The sequence below is a fragment of the Equus quagga genome, unplaced genomic scaffold (genome assembly GCF_021613505.1).
Source record: "Equus quagga isolate Etosha38 unplaced genomic scaffold, UCLA_HA_Equagga_1.0 146_RagTag, whole genome shotgun sequence".
Classification (NCBI taxonomy): Eukaryota; Metazoa; Chordata; class Mammalia; order Perissodactyla; family Equidae; genus Equus; species Equus quagga.
Window position 1 is genome coordinate 7775856 of NW_025796728.1, and position 26741 is coordinate 7802596.

The window sequence follows — 26741 nt, forward strand, 5'->3', positions numbered from 1 at the left end:
ATAATTATTGGTGTTTTATTGCATGGAATTAAGAACTTTATTTGTTAGTGTTATTGTCTTGAGTTGAAGCATTTCTGTCCAATTGCAAGTCTTTTCTCACTGAGCTACTATTAAGAGGTTTTATCACCTGGTATTGTTAAATATTATGGAAGACTCAGATCTACTTGCCTAATTAAATGCAGTCCAAATAGTTTTGTAGTATTTTTAAAATTTTGTGTAATAGCCAACCCTCTGATGATGATAATAGTAGTTCTATGTATTTTGAAACGTGTTAGCATATTTATTTTCCCTATTCACCTGGCCCAAATTATTTGACTTTGCCATATTGAAAAGACCTAGTTTGCATTACTGTTCTAAAAGTCTCACTAATCTCAGGGGATAGTTTAGATTTCTGTATTTACTTCTCGTACCATCCGTAACAGAAAGCAACTGTAAGGTTTTTATTTTGGAAGTTTTAAAGGGGACTTTTAAAAATGTGTTCTCTTGGGTTCTAGGCGGATGGTGAAAGTGGCATGTGGGAAGGCGGGGATGTGGTGGAAGGAAGGTCATCACAGCACCTGAACTCAGGGTGCTGCAGAAAGCGGGGACTCTTCCCTTCGAGCCAGTTCTGGTTGGCCAGAGGGAGGAACTATTTTGGAGTTTCCCTTCTAAGTGAGCTAAAAGAGCAGAAACATAACTACTGTCTTTGGACATAGATTCTATTCATTTCACCTTCCCCGTTTGAGATTCGACAGACCGTATAATACTAAATATTTATTTTATTTTTGGAAGCGAACAGTTCTTTGAGGACTTATTTCAAATATCTTTGCAGACTGGTTTATAGTCTCTTTAATATATTTTAGAAGTTTCATGAAAGCTGCCCTATCCTTGTGCTGAAAACCTGTGTTCAAGTGTAGAAGAAGGTGTCCTTAATTATGATTTGAGAAAGAGAGCATTGTATAAGGGAAGAGAATTGCCTACAGAATAGTGGGATCCCTTAGATCTGCAGGCCTGGATGAATTCAAATTTCCCTCTCCCCCCTACACACAACTTAATTAATACCTTCTTTGCGTATTTAAAACTTTCCAAACAGGGCTTACCAGCAACATCAGATATAAAAGACATTGACAGTTTGATGAGAATTTCTGGCAGAATCGAGTGTGAAAGTCCAAACAGACATCTCTACGATTTTGTTGGGAACATAAGACTTGATGGACACGGGTATGTAAAATCGGTCTTCATAAAAACCCAGAGTCCACTGTGTCACAGTGTATTGCTGAGTGTCTGCCAAGCCTGGGTACATATTATTTTCTTGTGCTCTAAGTATGATCACTCAAAACCTTTTTCTTGAGCATTTCTGTATTACTTCCACCCAGAGTCCTTTTGTGAAAATGCTAGCTCTTAACCCTGTACACACCGTATAGCACAAGGTTTCAGGAGGGTTCCTGCCAACCTGACAGTTGGATGTTTTCAGGGATATGCCAGGCTTCTGACTTGTTGTTTGGTGACTTATTCTTTGTCCAGGATACTTATGTTACGGGCTTAACTGTCCAGTCTCTGTGGCCTGGGACCTTTCTTGGGATCTTTAGATGCCTCAGAGAGTTCAGGCACTGCACCCAAAGGGCTCATTGTACTGGATAATTTCTTGTCTTCTCTTTGTAACTGCATATGCTCTTTTCTAGGCCATGTTATCATCTATAGTCATCTTTTGCTGTTACCTGCTTCCTGCCTTTTTCCCTTCCCCTCCTCTCCTATTTCCTGCCATTCACCCAGCACTTATTAAGCACATAGCAGCTAGGTCAGTTACAGATATTAAGGAGACAACAGTGAACAAAGCAGATAAATATGCCTGCCCTTGTGAGCTTACTTTCTTAGAGTAAAAGAAGGGCAAACAGACAAACAATAAAATGAAAAATAAAATTCTATACTATGTAAGAAAGTGATAAATGCTTTGGAAAACATTGCCCAGGGTAAGGGAGATTGGGAATCCTTGGGAGGGAATCACTTTCAGTTAGGGCGGTTGCAGTAAGCTTCATGGAGAAGGTCACATTCGAGCACAGGTGAGTAGGAGGTGAGGAAGTTAGCCATTTGAATATCTGGAGGGAGAGGATTCCAGACAGAAGGAATAGTCAATGCAAATTATTAGTTATATCTTTACATCATCTTAGAGTGGGAAAGTGCCTGGAGTAATGATGGAATGTCAGGGAGGTCAGTGTGGCTGGAGTGGAGTGAGCAAAGAAGGGAGTAATAGAAGGGCTGAGAGACCATGCAAGGCTTTGCAGGCCATTGTAAGGCTGCTATTCCGAATGAAATAGGGAACCGTTGGAGGGTTTTGAGGAGGAATGTCAGCAGTTCAGTTTTGAACTTAGTAAATTTATGGTGTCCAAACAGAGATGCCAAGGGGGCAGTTAAATATATAAACATGGAGTGTGGGCTAGAGGTCCAGGTTCATGAGATAAATTTGCGAGTAGTTCGTATAGATATTTAAAGCCATGGAACTGGAAGAAATCACCGAGGGTGAAAGGGTATAGATAGAAAGGTGAAGAGCCCCAAGGACTATCCTAAGACTCTCCAGCGTTAAGTTGGAAAAAGAGAAGGGATCAGCAAAAGAGACCGAGATCAAGTTGGTAGGATAGAAACCAAGAGAGAGTGAAGAAATGGTACGAAGGCAGAGGGAGTGACCAAAGTGGATCAGATGTTGCTGATGTTCAAGTGCAGTGACGCTGAGAATTAACAGGTGGATTTAGCACGTGGTTATCCTTGACTCTGTTAGAAAAGATGGAGCCTAAGGAAAATGAGTTTGAGATAACAGAAGAAGTTGAAAATAGCAAATATAGACAACTTTGTCAAGGAGTTTAATTGCAAAGGGGAGAAAGGGAAATGGGGCAGAACCTGGCAGTAAAGGTCGGGTTGTTTCCTGCCTCCCTTCTCTTTCCTCTGGTTCTCCCCTTCCTTATTTCCCTGCCTCCTCTATTTTGCATTGGTAGTGGCCAACTAAATGCAGCTAAATGCACTCATTCAACCCACCAGCCTGAGAGATTATCAGTGCTTTCATTATTTTGTAGTTGCACTATTACAGTTTTGCATTCTAAAGGACATTTGAAGTATACCCTGAACTGTCATCCTCATTCAGATCCATCAAAAACTTTCCTGTAATTTTTGAAGTAATTATATATTATTATAAAATTTGTACAGAGTGATCTTTCCATGAACATATGGTTATAGACTAATGATAGATTTGGCCATTTATACAAGTAATGTTTCTGCAGTCTGACATTCCTAACTAGCCGGTTTCCATTTCTTATCAATTCCCCATCAAATCAATGCCAAGCAACTTTATGCAGTGAAGGAGAAATTTTGTATGATGGTGCCAAAATTTAGGGTACAGATAGAATTTATATATTACGCTTTAATTTATATGAAAAATGGAGACAGATTTTCGATACCTTCATATTTGCAGCTCATTTGACTTTTACAATGATTATCCAGAACTCTTGGAGCCCCTTTGTTGGAATCAGTGTGCTTTGATTCCTTTTAGGATGAGGGATTGTCTAATGCCAGAAGCTTTGAAATTTCAACTCTCATGAAAACTAGTAACAACTGACTCTTGTTGAGTCCTTATGATTGAAAATGGTTATTTTTTGCTTTTGAAGAGTTTGTACCAAATTCTAATCAATCCACACCACAAATGCTGAGGTGACAGTTGCTATGTTATACCCCATTGGATACATAAGGAAGAGTTGGCACAGATGTGCCCCAGAGCATAGTCCAGCAACTTCCCAAGAACCTCTTGGAAACCTGCCTGAGGCCCGCTCTCAACTCTGAAGTGTACTCCAAATCTTGAGACATACACAGGAGAGGTTCCCATCCAGATGGATCCCAAAAGACATGCTGTTGTGCATAAAGAATAAGTTATAGTTGCTGTGTGTTCTTTTCTAAATGAGAATACACTGTTTCCTAAAGATTTAGCCATTTAAATGGAAGACTTGAGGTGCTGTTATTAACCCCCCATCTGGATTGATTTTCACCTGGCCAGTGATATTTGTGCAGTTCCTGAAAGAAGGTCCAAGGCCCAAGCTGTTACTCGCCTTAGAAGCCTACTCAACCGTAGAAGCCCACCAGGAATGAAAGCTTCAGTGTCTCTCTGCCTCCGCTGACAAAGAAGTTCTGTGTTCCCCACAAGATTTTCTTGGAGGAAATTGTTTCCTTCTTTTCCTGGAAGTGTTTTTGAATGTATTTTTCTTTTTTGCTTTTTTTCTTATTAAAATGAAGACATGGTGATAGAAATCCTTGAGCCATTGTATTTTGTGTAGTAAATTTCCACTGAGAATCCCACTATATCTGTGATAGCTTGTACCCCTCTGATATCTCTGTGTAAGCTTGTGTCAACCAACAACCTAAACCCATTCATGAAAAATGTGGTTTCAGCTATATGAAATGGATACTCTCAATTTGCTGTCATTTCGAAGGAGTGTTAAGACTTCTAGATGCTTACCATTTATTGGAAATTTGTTCACAGTTCTTGGAGAACTGATCTTCAAATACAATCAAATGAAAGTCCTAGAGATTTTAGATACAGGACTGCTCTGGAGGGTAGGGATGGCAATGCAAGTGTATGATGAGATCTGTGTATTTATCTCACCTTGTGTATGTTTTTGAACCTTTATTATGCACAAAGCCATTTTTAATTTAAAGGAAGGTGGGAGAAGGGTATCAGATCCCCTAACCTCACTACTTCCAAACATCTCAGAAACCCAAATGGACTTACTAAATCAGGAAATGTTTTAAATAGGTTTGAGAAATAGCTTCTGAATTTCAAAACATTGCCTACTATTTTGGACGGTGAAGTTGTAGGAAATGTCAGGTTCGGTGTTAAGGAGAAGCAATTGAAACGCTTCCCTCCAGCTGTCCTTGTGTAAGGAAATTATTCTTATTGGTAAGAAAATTACTTCTTTGCTAAACATAAATGTAAGAAGGGTTGTTTTAATAACAGAACCTTTTTTGGAACTATATAGTGGCTGTAGAATTCTTAAACATTTTAGAAAATGTTGTTTCTAATGTCAACATAATCTGTCATAGCACTGTTCCCCTGGGAGCAGATCAGATTCTTCTTCGAGGCGCTCAGTTGAGAAATACACAGTGGGTTCATGGAATAGTTGTCTACACTGGACATGACACCAAGCTGATGCAGGTGGGATTTTTATCTATGAAAACCTTTTGGACCAAAGTCTTTTGAAAATGTGCTATTTGTAGCTCTTGGTGCAGTAGTCCCAAACATAGCAGACCATCTGTCACAGATTCCTGAGCCCCATTCTGTACATCCAGAATCTTGTTCTTCAGTGAGTGGGACTGTGAAATGGCTCATGGCACGCAAGAACCCTGGAAGCTTTCACAAGAGGCCACCCAGTACATGAACTCTTAATGATTTTGTGTGTTGGTCCTTTGGCAGCGTTAGTATACTGACTATTACAGTGATTGATACAAGTTGTCTGTGTAACAATGAGTGCCCTGCATTAAAGCATTTGTCTTATAATTTTAAGACAATGATTGAATTTTAGAACTTATTTTCATTTTTGCATAAAATTAAAAGAAAAGCTTGAATCAAATGTTGACCATTTTTTCATAGTATTTTTATGTTTGACAATTTTTAATCAAGTTTAACCCTAGCACTTGTAATGTTTACACATGCCTATGGATGCTCCTTCTCTACATTGTAATATCCTCAGTGTTCAGTGATTAGATGGGTGTGGGAAACTCAATTTTAAGATATTAAATGAAGATCTGCTTTAAGGGCTGGTAACTTGGTACATTGTAAAGGCAGGAAGATGTTGTCAGCAGGCAAACAGGACTTCTATTAATGATTCTACCCCCTAACCATTCTATAAATTCTATAAGTCAACATTTTATGTTGATTATGACGGATTTAATTTTCTGTCCTGTGGAAGCCTTGATCTAGCATAATCATTTTTTGTCATTAAATACAGCTGAGGAAACTTGCCCCTGTTATTCTTTATAGCCAGGACTACTATGATTGCCTTTGTGTTCAGTAAAACAATTTCTAAATGCCACCAGAAATCTGGAAACCAGAGATCCTTTAAATGTTGCCTTCATACTTTGGAATTTCCAGGTCTCTGGCTGTGGGTGCATAGGCCACCTTCTCTGCCTCTCTTAGCTGAGATGATAGATGCTTCTAGCCTACCCTCTTTGCTTAAGTAGTCAAGTAATGCATTGTTCATCCTACCTGCCACAGTGCAAGAGCTGTGTCTACAAAAAGAAATTTCCTTCTCTTCTTGTTATGGTTTTACATCCTATAAAAAAGCATTGGGTGCTATAGTGGCCTTTAGAAAACGAGTTAATGTTTGGTTAATGTTTGACAGTTATTACATTTGTGATTGTTTTCAGTAAAATTTTCATCTTGTCTACTCATGCCTAGATTTTGAGTTGTGACTTACTTTGTCATCCTCATCAAAATACTAGATACTCATTACTTAATCATTTGTACGCACTTTTATTATTCATCTTATTTCTTTTTACAGAATTCAACGAGTCCACCACTTAAACTCTCAAATGTGGAACGGATTACAAATGTACAAATTTTGATTTTGTTTTGTATCTTAATTGCCATGTCTCTTATCTGTTCTGTGGGCTCAGCCATTTGGAATCGAAGGCATTCTGGAAAAGACTGGTATCTCAATCTGAACTGTAAGCATTGAAGTGCTTATTGACCTTTTTCTTTCATTAAAACATGTGTTTGTTTCACAGTTTATCTTGGAATTTCCTATTGTTTCTAAAATGAAAACCTTGTTGCCAAGATAACTGGGCATTTAATCTTTAGTTTTCAATGCAATTTCCAGTAAAAGTAAGTAAAATGTTAGAATCTCTAAAATTTCAAAATCCTTAAAAATATAATGAGGCTTTCATAGTAGTATAAAATGTTATTTTATTAATGTTATTAATTTATTTTTTTAATGTTTTAACACTGGTAATTAGATAGCTATCTGGTAAAGAAAGCAGATTGAGTGTATTTAAAGCACTGAAAAGTAGTTTATGTTCTTTAAAAATGTTTAAATTGAATGTGTTTTCATTTGAATTCATAAATGCAATGAATTCTATGTTAATGGCCATCCTGTCTTAGGGAAAGTACTATTAAATAATTTTCTTTTGGAGCATTTATCCTTTTCCTGATGATAGATTAATGTATCACCCTTGAATTTTTCTCGGAAGTAAGTTTGCATTGCCTTTTGATGAGTACTTAACCAGTAAATACTAAATTTCCCAAAGCATGAAAACAAATTCTGGTAAAGTCTAATAGCAAAATTGATTTGTTCAGTTTTTTTATTATATTGATTTAGCTTTGCAGCTATTCCAGCTTTTCTTACAGTCATTGATTTGCCATTTCAACATTACAACTGTTAGGGCTACCATCAGTTTGTTTCTTCATATGCTTTACAGTGTATCTGAGATAGCTGTCTTATTTTCATTATTGAAGAGGAAAAATATAACTTACCCAGGGCTGAACTTACCTGGAGTCCAGCCCTCCCTTGTTTTTCTATTTGAGTTGGTTTTGCTGCTGCTGTTTTGTTTGCTTTTAAGGCATGCTTTAAATTAGAAACGCTTTTCAAGAATTTATATAAAAGTGATTCTGTCCAATTGAGATATTACATTTATAAACTCTCAGTCCTATCCCTGATATCTCTAAACTTCCTGTTTGGAACAGGATTTGAAATACATAATAGCCCTTTCACTCTTTCATACCATTACGCAGTTCTCAGTAGGATTAACATGTTGAACACAAATGTTGTCCCATCTTGAAGAACGTATTTGAGAATAAGGATATGTTATCAGCCCAGTGTTCCTCCCAAACTATCTAGATATGCTGTATAATATGGAAAATTTTTATTATGCTTAAGTTCTGATCAATGCAAATAAAATATGCAAATGACTTTCTTCCCATCTCCCCCAACAGATGGTGGCGCTAATAATTTTGGACTGAATTTCTTGACCTTCATCATTCTTTTCAACAATCTTATTCCTATCAGCTTGTTGGTTACATTAGAAGTGGTGAAATTTACTCAGGCATACTTCATAAATTGGGTAAATATGTATTATTATTGTTTTCCGTCACTCTAAACATAGCTTTTGTCTTTTTTCCTGATAGGGCCTTTTGATCTCTCAGAAAAAAATCTCAATTATACCTTAATTTTTATTGACTACAAGATTACATTTCACAATATTCTTCAGCCTAATAAGAAAGTGTTTCATCTAACGTCACACAGACCTCCTGGGAAAAATAGGCCTGTAGGTCAGGAAGCCTCTTTTGGGTTACATAGTAATCTTGGGGAAAAGGAGATCCATGGGGTTTGGAGTTAAAACATCTAGATTGTAGTTTTACTGCTGTAATTTACTAGCTGTGTGAACTTTGCTAAACCACTTGACTTTTTTGAGACTTATTTTCTTGGCCACTTATATAGGAATGATAAAACATGCTTTACCTGCACCTCACAGTGGTCATATAGATCAAAGGAATCTCATGATATAGACAGGTTCATGAACCGTTGAGCACTGTAGAAATTGTACTGTGTTCACTACTTATAACAACCAGGCTATCACATTTTATGCATCTATATAGTCTGTTTTTCCACACTGTAAACAATTTCATTCATGCTTGAATTTTTCTTCTTAATTTTTTTTTTAAATCTTGGAAAAATGTACTGGACATCTGTTTCCTAAATTTTTTTTAATAAAATATGTTACTCTGCCTCAATTTGATTTTTACCAAAGTTGAAATTAATGAATTTATGTAAATTAAATGTCTTTAGACCTAATCTTCCAGAAAGTTTAATTGTCTTTTATTTTGATAAATTTTCATATTATCTTTTGATGTTTCTTTTTAAATCATGTAAAAGTCTTTCAATATGAATAATATTAGGATTTTAAAAAATATAACTCATGCTACTTTTGCAGCTGCTCATTATCTTCCCATGGTAAATGATCTACTTCAACCATCAATCTCTTAATTCATTGGTAAAAGAGCCGTGTCATTTAGAAGTCTAAAATGAGCTGCAGGCATAGCTTATTTCATGCAGGAGATATATTGCTGAAAAATTATATAATAAAATTTATACAAGTACAATTAAAACTTATTGAATGTTTCCCACTTATTGAAATAATAAGGTAACATTGTGAAAATCAAATAACTAGTCCGTGACTTTATTACTTTTTATTTGGATTTTCAAAAATAATATTTCCTTCAAATAATCGTATAATTTTAGCGTTGGATGAGCCCATCAGACTCATGCTTTTCAACAGCCTCTCTGATACGGGGAGAGTTTACAACATTCCTGACTGATCTTCCCTTACCAGGCAGCTTCTTCCTTTTGTAGAAATGAGATTAGTAAATGGCTCCCTTTGATTCTGGTTCTGTCCGATATACATCTCTTATGTCTTTTATGAAAATGTCTAATCTTGTTTCTGAATGATAGACTTGCAAAATATTTGAAGTTGGCTATCATGCGTATTCTTCTATCATATCTTTCTCCCCTAACTAAATGTCCCCTATCTCATTCTGTTCTTCATTTGACATGATTCCAAACTTAATCCGCATTCCAGTCACTCCTCTCTAAACATTGCCCAATTGTTTACTGTTCCTCTTAAAACATGGTAAGTCAACAGCCTATTCCAGAGCTGAGAATGATCAGTCTGAAATACAGATGTGGGAGAGACCAGATTTGGACTTTTTCACTGATATGTGAAAAGTCAGTCAACCCTGGCTTGTGTTGGGGAGGGGAAAATTCCCTCCTGCTTCCTTTTTTGGTTCTTATGGCTGGTCGAATAATTAAAATGACATAACGCAGTTTAACAGGAGGAAGTCAAAAGTAATACATGCACACAGAGAATTCACATGAAAAAATGCCAGACAGTCAGGCAAAAATGAGGTACGTATGTTGTTCTGGACTAAGGAGAAGGGGGAAGGGGTCTGAGCCTTCAAAGGGAAAGGAAGCAATTTACAAGAAGATGAAAAGAGTTAATGTTTGGGAAACAAGTGTTTGTTGGGCCATCTAGAGACAGTGTGACACAGAGAGGACTTTGATCAAACAGGCCTTGCTAGGTTCCTCACTGTCTGCCACACCTAGTATATATTATACTATAATTATCTGTGATGATAACGCCTTCCTGGAACAGGGCTTCTGTCTTAAATTCTTTTTTTTTAAATATCTTATAATATTTTAATTTGCATTTTGGTGATTATTGATGAGACTGAACCTCTTTTCTTGTGTTTATTGGCCATTTGTGTTTCCTCTTCTGTGAAGTGCCTGGTAATGTCTTTTTTTTTTTTAAGTAATTTTATTGGGATTATAATGGTTTATAACATTGTGTAATATTGGCTGTACATTATTGTTTATCAATTTCTGAATACACTTCATCGTGCCCACCCACAGTAGTCTAATTCTTACCCATCACCATACATATGTGCCCCTTTGTCCCTTTGCCCACCTCCCAGCCTGCTTCCCCTCTGGTAACTACTAATCTGTTCTCTTTATCCATGTACTTGTTATCTTCCACATATGAGTGAAATTAGACAATGTTTGTCTTTCTCTGTCTGGCTTATTTCACTTAACATCACACCCTCCAGGTCCATCCATGTTGTTGCAAATGGGACCCTTTTGTCTTTTTTTATGGCTTAGTATTCCATTGTGTATATATATATATATATATATATATATATATATATATCACATCTTCTTTATCCATTCATCTGTAGAAGTGCATTGGGTTGTTTCCATATCCTGGCTATTGTGAACTATGCTGCAATGGATGTATGGGTGCATAAGTCTCCTTGGATTGTTGATTTCAAGTTCTTTGGATAAATGCCTAGTAGTGGGATAGCTGGATCATATGGTATTTCTATTTTGAATTTTTTGAGAAATCTCCATAATGTTCTCCATAGTGGCTGCACCAGTTTGCATTCCCACCAGCAGTGTATGAGGGTTCCCTTTTTTCCACATCCTCTCCAACATTTGTTGGTTTTTGTCTTGGTAATTGTAGCCACACTGACTAGTGTAAGGTGATATCTCATTGTAGTTTTGATTTGTGTTTCCCTAATAATTAGTGATGCTGAGCATCATTTCATGTGTCTGTTGGCCATCTGTATATCTTCCTTGGAAAAATGTTCATTTCCTTTGCCAATTTTTTGATCAGGTTGTTTATTTTTGTTGTTGTTGAGTTTTATGAGTTCTTTATATATTTTGGAGATCAAGCCCTTGTCTGATAAATGGTTTGTGAATATTTTCTCCTAGTTGTGGGTTGTCTTCCTGTTTTTGTTCATGGTTACCTTTGCTTTGCAGAAGCTTTTAGTCTGATGTGGTCCCATTTGTTAACTTTTTCTTTTGTTTCCCTTGCCCAAGTAGACATGGCATTCGAAAAGATTTTGCTAAGACCAGTGTAGGAGTGTACTGCCTATATTTTCTTCTAGGAGTTTTGTGGTTTGAGGTCTTACATTAAAATCCTTAATCCATTTTGAGTTAATTTTTGTGTATGGTGCAAGATAATGGTCTACTTTACTTCTTTTGCATGTGGCTGTCCAGTTTTCCCAACACCTATTATTGAAGAGACTTTCCTTTCTCCATTATATGTTCTTGGCTCCTTTGTCAAAGATTAACTGTCCATCGATGTGTGGTTTTATTTCTGGGCTTTCAATTCTGTTCCATTGATCGGTTTGTCTGTTTTGGTCCCAGTACCATGCTGTTTTGATTACTATACCTTTGTAGTATGTTTTGAAGTCAGGGATTGTGATGCTTCCAGCTTTGTTCTTTTTCCTCAGGACTGCCTTGGCTATTTGGGGTCTTTTGTTGTTCCATATAAATTTTTGGATTCTTTGTCCTTTTTCTGTGAAGAATGTCATTGGGATTCTGATTAGGATTGCATTGAATCTGTAGATTGCTTTGAGTACTATGGACATTTTAACTATGTTTGTTCTTCTGACCCATGAACATGGAGTATCTTTCCATTTCTCTATGTCTTCTTCAATTTCTTTCAGTAATGTCTTATAGTTTTCAGTGTACAGGTCTTTCACCTCTTTGGTTAAGTTTATTCCTAGGTATTTTATTCTTTTTGTTGTGATTGTAAATGGGATTGTATTCTTGATTTCTCTTTCTGCTAGTTTATTGTTAGTATATAGGAATGCAGCTGATTTTTTAAAATTCATTTTGTACCCTGCAATTTTGCTGTAGTTGTTGATTATTTCTAATAGTTTTCTGGTGGATTCTTTAGAGTTTTCTGTATGTACAATCATGTCATCTGCAAATAGCAAAAGTTTCACTTCTTCCTTTCCAAATTGGATTCCTTTTGTTTCTTTTTCTTGCCTAATTGCTCTGACCAACACCTCCAGTACTATGTTGAATGAGAGTGGTTAGAGTGGGCACCTTTGTCTCATTCCTGTTCTCAGGGGGATGGATTTCAGTTTTTCACCATTAAGTATGGTGTTGGCTGAGTGTTTGTCCTATATGGCCTTTATTATGTTGTGGTACTTTCCCTCTATATGTATTTTATTGAGAGTTCTCATCATAAATGGCTGTTGGATCTTGTCACATGCTTTCTCTGCATCTATTGAGATGATCGTGTGATTCTTATTCCTCAATTTGTTAATGTAGTGTATCACATTGATTGATTTGCAGATGTTGAGCCATCCCTATGTCCCTGAAATAAATCCCACTTGATCATGGTGTGCAATCCTTTTAATGTATTGCTGTATTTGGTTTGCCGGTATTTTGTTGAGGATTTTTACATCTAAGTTCATCAGTGATATTGGTCTGTAGTTTTCCTTCTTTGTGATGTCCTTGTCTGGGTTTGGTATCACAGTAAGAAAGTGTTAGGAAGCATTCCATCTTCTTCAATTTTTTGGAATAGTTTGAGAAGGGTAAGTACTAAATCTGCTTTGAATGTTTGGTGGAATTCTCCAGAGAAGCCATCTGGTCCTGGAGTTTGGTTTTTTGGGAGGTTTCTGATGACTGTTTCTATCTCTCTACTTGTGATTGATCTGTTCAGAATCTCTATTTCTTCTTGACTCAGTTTTGGGAGGTTGTATGAGTCTAGGAATTCATCCATTTCTCCTAGGTCATCAAATTTGTGGGCATATAATTTTTGGTAGTATTCTCTTATAATCCTTTGTATCTCTGCAGAATCTGTTGTAATTTCTCCTCTTTGTCTAATTTTATTTATTTGAGCCTTCTCTCTTATTTTCTTGGTGAGTCTGCCTAAAGGATTGTCAATTTTGTTTATTTTTTCAAGGAACCAGCTCTTAGTTTCATTAACCCTTTTTACTGTTTTTTACTTCTCTATTTCATTTATTTCTGCTCTGATTTTTATTATTTCTCTCCTTCTGCTGACTTTGGGCTTTGTTCTTTTTTCTATCTCTGTAGGTGCATTTTAAGATTACTTATTTGAGATTTTTCTTGCTTGTTGAGGTGAGCCTGTATTGCTATGAATTTCCCTCCTATAACCACTTTTGCTGTATCCCATAAGAATTGGTATGTTATATTTTCATTTTCACTTGTCTGCAGGTATTTTTTAGTTTCCCCTTTGATTTCTTCAATTATCCTATGGTTGTTCAATAGCATGTTGTTTAGTCTCCACGTATTTCTGACTTTCCAAGTTTTTTTCTTGTGGTTGATTTCTAGCTTCATAGCATTGTGCTCAGAAAAGATGGTTGAGATGATTTCAATCTTCTTAAGTTTATTGAGGCTTGCCTTGTTACTCAACATATGGTCTATCTTTGAGAATGATCCATGTGCACTTGAGAAGAATGTATATTCTGCTGTTTTCGGATGGAATGTTCTATATATATCTATTAAGTCCATCTGATCAAATGTTTCATTTAAATCTACTATTTCCCTATTGACTGTCTGTCTGGATGATCTATCCATTGGTGTGAGTGGGGTATTGAGGTCCCCTACTATTATTGTCTTCCTGTTAATTTCTCCCTTTAGGTCTGTTAATAATTGCTTTATGTACTTTGGTGCCCCTGTGTTAGGTGCATATATATTAATAAGTGTTATGTCCTCTTGGTGGAATGTCCCTTTTATCATTATATAGTGTCCCTCTTTGTCTCTCATTGTCTTTTTTAACTTTAAGTCTGCCTTATCTGATAAAATTATGACAACACCTACTTTTGTTGACCATTAGCTTGGAGTATTGTACTTGATCCCTTCACTCTAAGCCTATGTTTGTCTTTGGAGCTGAGATGCATTTTCTGGAGGCAGCATATTTTGGGGTCTTGTTTTTTGGTTTTATTTTTTATCAATTTTTTTTAATTTAGTTCATAATATTTTACATCTATGCAAGATTTCAGTTGCACATTATTTCTTGACTGTCACCACATAAGTGCTCCCCTTCACCCCCTGTGCCCCCCTCCCATCCCCCTTCCCCTGGTAAAGACTGAACTGTTTTCTTTGTCCATGTCTTTGTTTATATTACACATATGAGTGAAATCATCTGGTGTTTATCTTTCTCAGACTGGCTTATTTCACTTAGCATAATTCCCTCTAGGTCCTTCCATGATGTTGCAAATGGGATGAATTTCTCTTTTTTTCTGGCTGAGTAGGATTCCATTGTATATATTTACCACATCTTCTTTATCCAATCCTCGGTTGATGAGCACTTGGGTTGCTTCAATGTCTTGGCAATTGTAAATAGTGCTGCAATGAACATAGGGGTGCATATGTTACTTTGGATTGTTGATTTCAAGTTCTTTGGATCGATACCCAGGAGTGGGATAGCTGGGTCATATAGTAGTTCTATTTTTAGTTTTTTGGGGAATCTCTGTACTGTTTTCCATAGTGGCTGCACCAGTTTGCATTCCCACCAGCGGTGTATGAGGGTTCCCTTCTCTCCAAACCCTCTCCAACATTTGTTATTTTTAGTCTTAGTGATTATAGCCATTTTAACAGGCATAAGGTGGTATCTTTGTAAGGTGTAAGTGTAGTTTTGGTTTGCATTTCCCTGATGACTAGTGATGTTGAACATCTTTTCATGTGTTTATTGGCCATCTGTATATCTTTTTTGGAAAAATGTCTGTGCATCTCCTCTGCCCCTTTTTTGATCACACTGTTTTTTTTTTTTTATTGTTCAGCTGTGTGAGTTCCTTATATATTATGGAGATTAACCTCTTGTTAGATATATGATTTACAAATGCTTTTTCCCATTTGGTGGGTTGTCTCTTTGTTTTGATCCTAGTTTCTTTTGCCTTGCAGAAGCTCTTTAGTCTGATGAATTCCCACTTGTTTATTTTTTCTTTTGTTTCCCTTGTCTGAGAGGACATGGTATTTGAAAAGATCCTTTTTAGTTCAATGTCAAAGAGTGTGCTACTGATACTATCTTCCAGAAGTTTTATAGTTTCAGGACGTATCTTCAAGTCTTTGATCCTTTTTGAGTTTAATTTTGTGTATGGCATAGTGGTCTACCTTCATTCTTTTGCATGTGGCTGTCCAATTTTCCCAACACCATTTATTGAAGAGACTATCTTTTCTCTATTGTATGTTCTTGGCACCTTTGTCGAAGATTAGCTGTCCCTAGATGTGTGGTTTTATTTCTGGGCTTTCAGTTCTATTCCATTGATCAGTGTGCCTGTTTTTGTACCAGTACCATGCTGTTTTGATCATTATGGCTTTGTAGTACATTTTGAAGTCAGGGATTGTGATGCCTCCAGCTTTCTTCTTTTTTCTCAGGATTGCCTTAGTGATTTGGGGTCTTTAATTGCCCCATGTGAGTTTTAGTATTCTTTGCTCTATTACCATGAAGAATGTCATTAGGATTCTGATTGGGATTGCATTGAATCTGTAGATTGCTTTGGGTAGTATGGACATTTTAACTATGTTTATTCTTCCAATCCACGAGCAAGGAATCTCTTTCCATCTCTTTCTGTCATCATCAATTTCTCTCAGTAATGTCTTACAGTTTTCATTGTATAAGTCCTTCACCTCCTTGATTAAATTTATTCCTAGGTACTTTATTCTTTTAGTTGCAATTGCAAATGGAATTGTATTCTTGAGTTCTCTTTCTGTAAGTTCGTTATTGGAGTATAGAAAAGCAACTGATTTTTGTAAGTTGATTCTGTACCCTGCAACTTTACTGTAGTTGTTAATTATTTCTATTAATAGTTTTCATATGGATTTTGGGGAGTTTTCTATGAATAAGATCATGTCATCTGCAAACAGCAAGAGTTTCACTTCTTCACTCCCTATTTGGATTCCTTTTATTCCTTTTGCTTGCCTAATTGCCCTGGCCAAAACCTCCAGTATTGTGTTGAATAAGAGTGGTGATAGTGGGCACCCTAGTCTTGCTCCTTTTCTCAGGGGGATGGTGCTCAGTTTTTGCCCATTGAGTATGATGTTGGCTGTGGGTTTGTCATATATGGCCTTTATTATGTTGAGGTAATTTCCTTCTATCCCCGTTTTGTTCAGAGTTTTTATCATAAATGACTGTTGGATCTTGTCAAATGCTTTCTCTGCATCTATTGAGATGATCATGTGGCTTTTATTCCTCAATTTGTTGATGTGGTGTATCCAATTGATTGATTCGTGGATGTTGAACCCTCCCTGTGTCCCTGGTATGAATCCCACTTGATCATGATGTATGATCTTTTTGATGTATTGCTGATGTATTCGGGTTGCCAAAATTTTGTTGAGGATTTTTGCATCTATGTTCATCAGCAATCTTGGCCTGTAGTTCTCCTTTTTTTGTGTTGTCGTTGTCAGGCCTTGATATCAGATTGATATTGGCCCTCTAGAATGTGTTAGGAAGTGTTCCATCCTCCCTGATTTTTTGGAATAGCTTGAGAAGGATAGGTATTAAATCTTCTCTGAAAGTTTGGTAGAATTCCGCAGGAAAGCCATCTGGTCCTGGGGTTTTCTTCTTTGGGGTGCTTTTGATTGCTGTTTCAATCTCTTTCCTTGTGATTTGTCTGTTCAGATTGTCTGTTTCTTCTTGACTCAGCTTTGGGAAGTTGTAAGAGTCTAAGAATTTATCCATTTCCTCTAGGTTATCCATTTTGTTGGCATGTGGTTTTTTGTAGTATTCTCTTATAATCCACTGTATTTCTGTGGAGTCTGTTATTATTTCTCCTCTTTCATTTCTGATTTTGTTTATTTGAGCTTCTCCCTTTTTTTCTTTGTAAGTCTGGCTAGGTGTTTATCAATTATATTTATCTTCTCAAAGAACCAGCTCTTTGTTTCATTGGTCCTTTCTACTGCCTTTTTTGTTCCAATAGCATTAATTTCTGATTTTTATTATTCTCTCCTTCTGCTGACTTTGGGCTTTGTTTGTTCTTATTTTGCTAATTCAGTTAGATGTAATCTGAGATTGCTTATTTGGGATTTTTTTTATTTGTTAAGGTGTGCCAGTATTGAGATGAATTTGCCTCTTAACATGGCTTTTGCTGCATCCCATATGAGTTGCTATGGTATGTTATCATTTTCATTTGTCTCCAGATAGTTTTTGATTTTTCCTTTAATTTCTTCAATGAGCCATTGCTTGTTCAATAGCGTGTTGTTTAGTCTCCACATCTTTGTCCTTTTCTCAGCTTTTTTCTTGTAATTAATTTCTAGCTTTATAGCATTATGATCAGAAAAGATGCTTGTTATTATTTCAATTTTTTTAATTTATACAGGCTTGCCTTATTTCCCAACATGTGGTCTGTCCTTGAGAATGCTCCATGCACACTTGAGAACAATGTGTATTCTGCTGTTTTTGGATGGAGTGTTCTATATATGTCTATTCATTCCAACTGGTTTAGCTTTCCATTTAATTCCACTGTTTCCTTGTTGATTTTCGGTCTGTATGATCTATCCATTGATGTGAGTGGGGTGTTGAGGTCCTCTACTATTATTCTGTTATTTTTAATTTCTCCTTTTAGGTTTGTTAATAGTTGCTTTATGAACTTTGGTGCTCCTGTGTTGGATGCATAGATATTTATAAGTGTTATTTCTTCTTGATGGACTGTCCCTTTGATCATTATATACTGCCCCTCTTTGTCTCTCCTTACATGCCTTATCTTGAAGTCTAATAAGTATTGTGACCCCTGCTTTCTTTTGTTTTCCATTAGCTTGGAGTATCATCTTCCACCCCTTCACTCTGAGCCTGTGTTTGTCATTGGAGCTGAGATGTGTTTCCTGGAGGCAGCACATTGTTGCATCTTGTTCTTTAATCCATCTTGCCACTCTGTGTCTTTTTATTGGAGAATTCAATCCATTTATGTTTAGGGTGATTATTGATGTGTGAGGGCTTAATGCTGTCATTATATCACTCATTTTCTGATTTTCCTGCGTTTCCTTTGTTTCTTGTCCTGTATGTTTTGGTCTACCCATTGAATTATGTAGTTTTTTTATGATATGTTTCTTTGTTTTTTCCTTATTTATCTTTTGTGTCTCTCTTCTGCTTTTTAGGTTTTTAGTTTAGTGGCTACCCTGAAGTTTGTAGTCAGAATCTTAGGTGTAAGATAGTCCATTTTCTGATGGCCTCTTACTTCCTTAGTCTAAACCGATTCAGTCCCTTTCCTCCTCCCCTCCCATGTTGTTTTTCTCATATCTTATTCCAGCTTGTGTTGTGAGTTTGTGGTTAAAGTGACAAGATTGTCTTTGCTTTTGGTGTTTTCCTTCCCTTTAGCCTAATGCTATAGTTGAATATTTGCTATCCTATTCTGATTCTAACTATTTATCTCCTTAGTCTGTGTTTTGTGACCCCTTTCTCTCTTTTTTCTTTTTTCAGGTATGAGGACTTTCTTGAGGATTTCTTGTATGGGGTGTCTTGTGGCTACAAGGTCCCTTAGCTTTTGTTTGTCTGGGAAAGATTTAATTTCTCCCTCATATCTGAAGGATATTTTTGCTGGATAGAGTATTCTTGGGTGAAGATTCTAGTCTTTTAAAGTTTTGAATATGGCATTGCTTCTCTCCTAACTTGTAAGGTTTCTGCAGAGAAATCTGCTGAAAGCCTGATAGGAATTCCTTTGTAGGTTATTTTCTTCTGCCTTGCTGCCCTGAGTACTCTTTCTGTGTCATTCATTTTTGTCAGTTTTACTACTATATGTCTTGCAGTAGGTCTTTTTAGATTGACAAATCTAGGCGATCTGGAAAATTCTTCCACACATATTTCCCTCTCTTTCCCTAGATTTGTGGAATTCTCTGCTATTATTTCTTTGAACATGCTCCATTCTCCTTCTCTTCACCTTCTCTAATACCTATAATTCTTATGTTGCATTTCTTCATTGAGTTGGATATTTCTCAGAGACCTTTTTCATTTCTTTTTAGTTTTAGTTCTCTCTCCTCTGTCTGGAGCATTTCAACATGTCTATCTTTGATTATGCTGATTTGCTCCTCTATGATGTCCACTGGAGCATTCAGGGTATCTGTATTTTGTTTTGTCTCTTCCATATTTCTGTCTCCTCCTCCACCTGTAGAATTTCTACATTTTTATGCTCAGGAAGACTAATTCTTTCCTCCATAAGATCATTTCTATTTCTTAATGATTCTGGATTATTTTTTATTTCATTAATTGTGTTTATCATGTCCAGAATTGCTGCTTGATTTTTTTTTATAGTTTCAATCTGTTTGGTGAAGAGAATCATTTTATTGCTGAGCTCCTTGAATTGTCTTTTTGTATTTTCTTGTAGATCGTTGAGTTTCCTTGTGATGGCTATTTTGAATTCTCTGTCATTTAGGTTATAAATTCCTGTGTCTTCAGGGTTGTTTTCTGGAGAATTGTCATTTTCCTTCTAGTCTGAATTGTTGCTGCTGTTTCTCATGGTGCTTTACAAGCTAACGTTTTGTCAGTGTTCTTGTGGATGCAGATTCCACCTGTTACCCCTAGGGGGAAGCAGAAGCAGACTTTCTGGCCCCACCCTGTCTACTGGAGGCTGTGGGTGCATTATGGGTACTTGCCCCAGCCTGGGGTGTGTTGAGGCACTTGTGTGGACTGTGCTTGGCAGGGAGGACTTCCTCACTGGGACCCGGGCTAGGACCACTCCTAGGTGCTTCCGAGGCACAATGGGTTCCCCATCCCCGCCAGGCTCAAGCTTGCCACGACTCTCCCCACAGCTACCCAGCACACGTTCCCTCTTTCAGGGCTCAGCAGCCCTATGTGTACTCTCTAGGGGCCTGGGGAGTGCCTGGCCCACTGCGTGATCTGCTCGTGGTCCATGGTGCCACTGTGCCTTGACAGGCAGGGCTTCCTTGCTGGGACCCAAGCTGGAGCCACTTCTCGGCACTGCAGGGGCATGGTGGACACCCCATTCCCACTGGGTGAGCGAGAGTGATCACCAGCAAAGGTTACCACTGTCTCCTCCTACAGTCACCCAGGGGCGTGTTCCCACTTTTGGGGTGCTTTGGCGCCAGACTGGAAAGCATTTGTGTGGGTGCACAGGGCTCCGGGTATGCTCACCTATCTCTGCCACTTCCCGGGGAACCAGTCCATCCACCCTCCAGTGTATAGCTGCATGCATCTCTCAGGTGTCCTGTTGTGCTATGTGGGCTTCCTCCATTGATCATTGAATGTACATTTAGTTGTGGTTCAGAAGGGGGAGAGAAAAGCAAACAGTTCACTCTGCCATGTTGCTGATATCCTTCCTGTCTCAAATTCTTTTAGGCAGTTAGAAGTTCACATTTTCTTCTTGAGTCTTTCCTGTCTTAAAAGTAATCTGCCCAAAATAATCTCAAATCAAAGAGACATTTTAGCATGGCAAATTCTGCTTTCCACTCTTGTCGATAAAATGTTCCACCATAGGAAATATTAATTTTTATAGGATTAATAGTCAAATCTCATAGTTTCTGGGTACAAAGTGAGTACAAATTGGTACAGGAACTATACATTTTTGTTTGGGTTTTGAGACATGCACTCGTTTTGCTTTCAAGTATATAAAGTGTAAGAAACTTGGCCAAGAAAGTACAAGATAGAACCACTTAGATTATTTTTCCAGAGGTTTAAAGTCTTAATTATTTGAACAATGTTTAATGGCTATTTTAGTTCGCATTAAGCACTGACATTGTGTCAGGCACAGTAGGAAGCACTTTACACATTATCTTATTTAATCCTTATAATAGGTCACATATCTAGGAGATGGTGGAATGATAATAAAGCAAGATTGCCTGATTCTAGAGACATTTTAACTACCATACTGCCTTTACTGTGAAATATGATATTATATATTCTGTGTTGAATACTTTTCAGGGTAATCAACTGAAATGGCATAAGAATGGCAAGAGATGAGAGTAATTTCATTTATAGCTCCCCAGCTAAGTAAAATTTCACTCAAACTCTTATTACCAGTTGTAATCAATGATGTGTTTATTTTTTTTAAAAAGGATCTTGATATGCATTATGAACCCACAGACACTGCTGCTATGGCTCGAACATCTAATCTGAATGAGGAACTTGGGCAGGTAAACTAAATTTCTTGTTGATATGTTGAATTAGAAGTCAGATTTGGTGTAATTTCTGCAGTATGTGACAATTTCAGGTGAATTGACAGCTCCTAATTTTCCATTTTTTGAGTAATTGGCATAAATACACATTAGTACATAACTATCAATTTTCATTTTTAGTAAATGAAGTTTTAAAACTTTATTTAAAGCGTAGTTTGCTCTCAGATTAAGGTATTGCACTGAGGGATGTCCTTCAGTATATAGTCTGATTAGTATATAAAGTGTTGGCTCTTTTTGAGTGATAAACTCCCAACATTAGAATCATTAATAGCTTTTGACCAGAAAGGAAGGAAAAGTTAAAGTTGATTGGTGAAGTTGTGTAAGTCAAAGTATAATAGCAGTCATGCAGGAATTTTAGATTTATAGTTCATGCTATATTTACACTTATGTGTATATTTGTAATCCATTTATACATACTAGCTGAGAAAGTATGGTTGTTGTTTTTTTTGTAGTGTTGCCCTCTGCTAACTCTTACTTTTCAAATAGTATTTAGGCCAGAATTATCCTTTTTCTTACCAACTTAGATGTTGTCTAAAGTTAATTTTAAGCTAAGCTATCACCAATTCCATAATTGTTTGTTATGTTGAGAAATGCTAATAGATGTTTTAGTGCTCTATAAATGTTAAGCAGTAGGAGTGGCACTTTCTAGTGGAAATTCAGACCATATAAAGACAAATTTCTATATGACTGTAGTTTTTCTAACATCTTGATAGTCTTGACAGTGTTCATATATTAAATGATTCATTGCTAAAATACTAAAAAAATACAGTCGAACATATTCCTTAATGATTGTACAGAAAGTAGTCAGTCAATAGTATTCATTGTGTCCCTATAATGTAACAAAATTGATAAATAGAATAATGTAGGACTGTTTTTTTCCCCCATCTTTAAAAGACTGGCTTAAAAAGACCTGAAATTTTAATGAGAAATTTTAAACTTTTTTTAGGTAAAATACATATTTTCTGACAAAACTGGTACTCTGACATGCAATGTAATGCAATTTAAGAAGTGCACCATAGCTGGAGTTGCTTATGGGTGAGTTTTACCCTTTAATTAGAATATGAAATACACATTTAGTTAGTGCTAACAATTTGATACATTTTGGGAATTCTTATTATGGGAGTTGTGTTTTTTTTAATTGAGAAAGCAACTGTTTTAATTTCAGTATCCATATACATTTTGTCTTTTATAGTTTGGTATTGTTTTTCATTTGGAATTACCTATGAGGTGGGGGCTCTGCCCAATAATATTTCAGTGTTTAGAGTTGCCGAAGGTCTCTGTCTGACTCTGGTAATAAAGTACATGTATGCTTCTCTCTATGTTGCCATAAAGTTAGAGTGCGGCTTGCATGTGGTAAGAACATGCAGTCTGTCCTTGGCAGTTTTCAAGTTAAAATATGATTGTTTCTGATAGTTAGCCCTTTGATTTGTTTTTTTCTTTTATCATTTCTCCTCTTTGCAATCACAGAGCAATCTAAATATCTGACAATGGAAGGAGGAAGGGATACGAAACTCTTAAATATGGGGGATAGTGAATATCATCAAAAACTTTTATCAGGCTCTTAATGTCCTTTAGAATGTGCTGCTTGAGCACCCGTTTATTTCTTACTTCCAAGTATGCTTGCCTAAACTGTTCAAAATCCTTCTTTTTTAAATATTTTATAGGGTAATGTGAGAAAATTAATTTTTACATATCCTAAGAAGACATGATCAAAAGGTGAAACACCTCCTGATTGATTGACATTGGCATATATATCAAATTTTCCAAACCCCTTTTCTACAAGTGAGACTGGTAAATATCAGTCTCTTAACCATTGTGGGAGAGGAAGACAGTTCTTCTACCCTCAATTCTATTCCCTCTAGGTCCTTCTGGCTGGTCTAAGAATTAAATTGACATAAGACAGAATGACAGGAGAAAACCAAACAAAGCTTTATAACATGTATACATGGGAGAAACCAGAAAAATGGAGTAACTCGCCAGAGTGGTGAAAGCTGCCACCTTAAATACTATTTCAGCTAAAGACAAAGGAGGATGTTGGGGGTGGGGAGAGTCAGTTATAGGAGATTATCAGAAAGAGCACAGTAAAGAAGAATAAGGCTATTATGCAGATTCAAGTCCTTGCCTTCTGCATTGATACTAGTTTCTAGAGATAAGGTCATCCCCCTCCTCCTGGTGCAAAGAGGGAGACACCTTTACAAATGGAGATTTCCCTTACAAATGTAAATGTTTCTTACAAAGGGTAACTTCTACTTGGTTTTCAGAGCTTCTCTCATGTCTGCAGTTTTTTAAAAATAATCAGCCCAAAATAATCCTCGTGCCGGAGATACATCTGGAGGTTGCAAATACTGTTCCCCTACACCGTACAAGCAGGGACACTTGCTTTTGGGTTTTCTGGCTTGTACCCACTCTTCCCCACTCACACTCTGTCTCCAAGCACTAAGCTAGTATAAAAATAGTATATTGAATTTTGAAAATGCCTTAAAGTTATAAATAAACAACCATTTGGTAAAAAATTCTAGAATCGTATGTTTACTTCTATATGCAGAGTCTACTAGGAGAAATAGATGCAGGCAGATATCTTTGTACTTTGGGTTAGCAAAGAGTGTGACTAAAAATGACTTCAAACTGTGTGGGTAAATGAAGCTAAAAAGACATTCAATTGAATGGCTTTTTCACACTGAAAAGACATGCTGTTAATTTAAGAAGGATGCTTAGTGTTTCCAGAGCTGGATGCCATTTTGTATCTTTCCTCTTTATCTAAAGATCTCCTAATCTCCATAGACAAAAGAGGCTCTCCTCGCCCCTCCCCCCATTGTTGCAGGCGGCTGGTATTTTGATTAGCTGCTGGAGCAGGAGAGGGTCAGCACACTTTTTGACATCTTATACTTATGTATTCCACCCGTAACTATCTCAGAGAAGGAAAGTCCTGTTGTGATTCTAGAGTTTGTTGTAATATACTTGCTGAGAGATTTATGGTGATGTTTGTTCTTACGCAAATTGTGCATTCATAAATCTTATTTTTTAGAGTGATCTGTACACTTTATCAGGTTTTTCTTCCTGTTCTTGGAATAAAAGTCCTTAAACACTTCCAGGCAGTATTCTTCTCCTATCTATTGATGATGTTGTCATTAACAACTGTATTCTGCTGGAGTGGGTTTGAGACTGGTTAATATTAAAGTAGAATTAAGAGTCAAGTGTTGTCATCATTTAGATAAAGTTTCCAGTGAAACAGATTTCCTCTTGGGAAACTAACATTTCTTAATATTGAGGTGCAGTCATAAGGCATAAGTTCTAGTCCTAGCTTTGTCACTAATTCACCATGTGACCCTAGACAATTCCTTTCAAATATTCCAAATCCTTTAAAATGAGGGTGGTAAAACCAGATAATCTCTAAGGTTCTTTTCCAGACATAAAATGTTAACATGTTAAGAAGGAAAAAGCAGGCATTCCTTTGCTTGCAAAGTTTAACTATATAAACAGAAATATGTTTCTTCTTTGGATGATGTATCATGTTTTTGAGAAGACCAGAATCCTTGCTGAGTGAAGCTAGTTGTTAAGCTGCTTCCAATAATCAATCATGTACTGGCTGTGTATGTGCTTTTAGGATCCTTAACCCTGGTTGAGTTTTTATCAACACTCCCTCTGCCACACACACATCCTGATGGACAATTGGAATGTCAGCGTTGTAGAGAGCTGTTGATATATGAAGGCTTTGGACAAACCATGAGACTTCAGACTGTTCAGGTGTTCGCAATAGCAGACACACCACTGCAACTTAATTCCGCCAGACTCTGCAGGAAAAAGTAATTACTGTCAGCCACCTTTCTTTGGGAATTTCCTCTGGGCACTCTTGGTTTGTAAGAACCCAGACAGGGAAATAACATACTTTTACTATCCCCTTTGCCCCACAGCAATGTTGACACTTGTTTATTAAGGGGAACTATTAAGTACGTGCACTTCCAGCTCCCACAGAAAAAAGCATGGTGTTTATCCCCCCAGGATGTAGCAAAACAAAGGAGAAGAACACAAACTTTCATGTTCTAACAAATGCCTTTGGGGTTACGATTTCAGAGCTAATGCTTCTTCACCATTTTTTAAGAAGTAAGGTAAAACCTAGTTTTACCCCAGATAGAGTCAAAGGTGAGTTCTAATGACTTTTAACAGAAAGGCAAGACTTGGAGTCTCTTGATAGTACAATCTTTGCCTAGTTCTGTGTATTCCATAGGTTTGTAAGAAGGTAATATTGAACACTTAAAACAATGCTTCAAAATTTAGTCTTGGTAAGTTTCCTCTCATTTCACATAATCATTGCCCCAAATCAGATTCATGAGGGGCAACGAAATAAAAAGATTTGTGCACATGTACTGATGCTGATTGTTTTGCAGAGATCAACGTTGAATCAGAGATGCCACCATGCTTAAATGTATAGACTGTTTCATTTGATCATTGTCTTTAGTTAGATATAAATGAGTTGTGATGTCATTTGTAAATCTAACTTAACTACAAACTAGAAATTCCACTGTTTAACATTTCCACAAAGTGCTTCCTATAGGGAATAAGTCAGTTTTATCACTGTTCCTTAAATACCAGAAATAGGTAAGAAGGCTTTTATGTTCAGTGGCAAAGATTCTCAATACAGCGGATATTCTTTCTGGGCTAAAATCCTAAGTGCCATCTTTGTTGATAATTCAGACCTTACTATTAGAATGAACTGATGAGCTGGGCAAAGCTTAACATGATACAATCTCTAAGATTTAAAAAAATTCTGTTAAGCAAACTAAACTACTTTTAGTGGGAGCAAGTCACTTAATCAGTATTAAAAGCATTTCAATGACATTTTCCCTTTAAGTGAAAAATTAATGTTCTTAAAAGCAATCTTTGGGGGCCGGCCCAGTAGCCTAGCAGTTAATTTCGCATGTTCTGCTTCTGTGGGCCTGGGATTCACAGGTTCGGATCCCAGGCACGGACCAAGCCAAACTCTGGCAGGCATCCCACATATGAAAAAAATAGAGGAAGATAGGTACAGATGTTAGCTCAGGGCTAATCTTCCTCAAAAAAAAAAAGCAGTCTTTGTTTATATATGAATACCATATGTGAGTAGCTTTACTTGACAATATTTTATTTAGCAGTATGCTTACTGAAAGTATGAGCTGCTTCTTTAACACCAAGAAGAGATTCACCGTGAGAAACTTCACAATAATTATAATACTTAGCTCCAAGGGAGATTATAACCAACAAATTTATCTTACTGCTCACCATGACTGATGGTTAAAGCTGGTAAAACACCATTCATTT

The 26741-nt window shown here is 36.8% G+C and overlaps 1 protein-coding gene across 3 annotated transcripts in view; it reads left to right on the forward strand.

The window, feature by feature from the left end:
* Window positions 1-26741, forward strand: part of LOC124232959 (phospholipid-transporting ATPase IA) — a 220917-nt gene that overhangs the window by 63910 nt on the left and 130266 nt on the right. For all 3 annotated transcript variants that reach the window (XM_046649924.1, XM_046649923.1, XM_046649925.1), the window contains 6 exons: window positions 1073-1200; window positions 5059-5170; window positions 6516-6681; window positions 7946-8073; window positions 21327-21404; window positions 22393-22481. In XM_046649924.1, the coding sequence (XP_046505880.1) occupies window positions 1073-1200; window positions 5059-5170; window positions 6516-6681; window positions 7946-8073; window positions 21327-21404; window positions 22393-22481 (701 nt within the window). The remainder of the gene's footprint in view (window positions 1-1072; window positions 1201-5058; window positions 5171-6515; window positions 6682-7945; window positions 8074-21326; window positions 21405-22392; window positions 22482-26741) is intronic.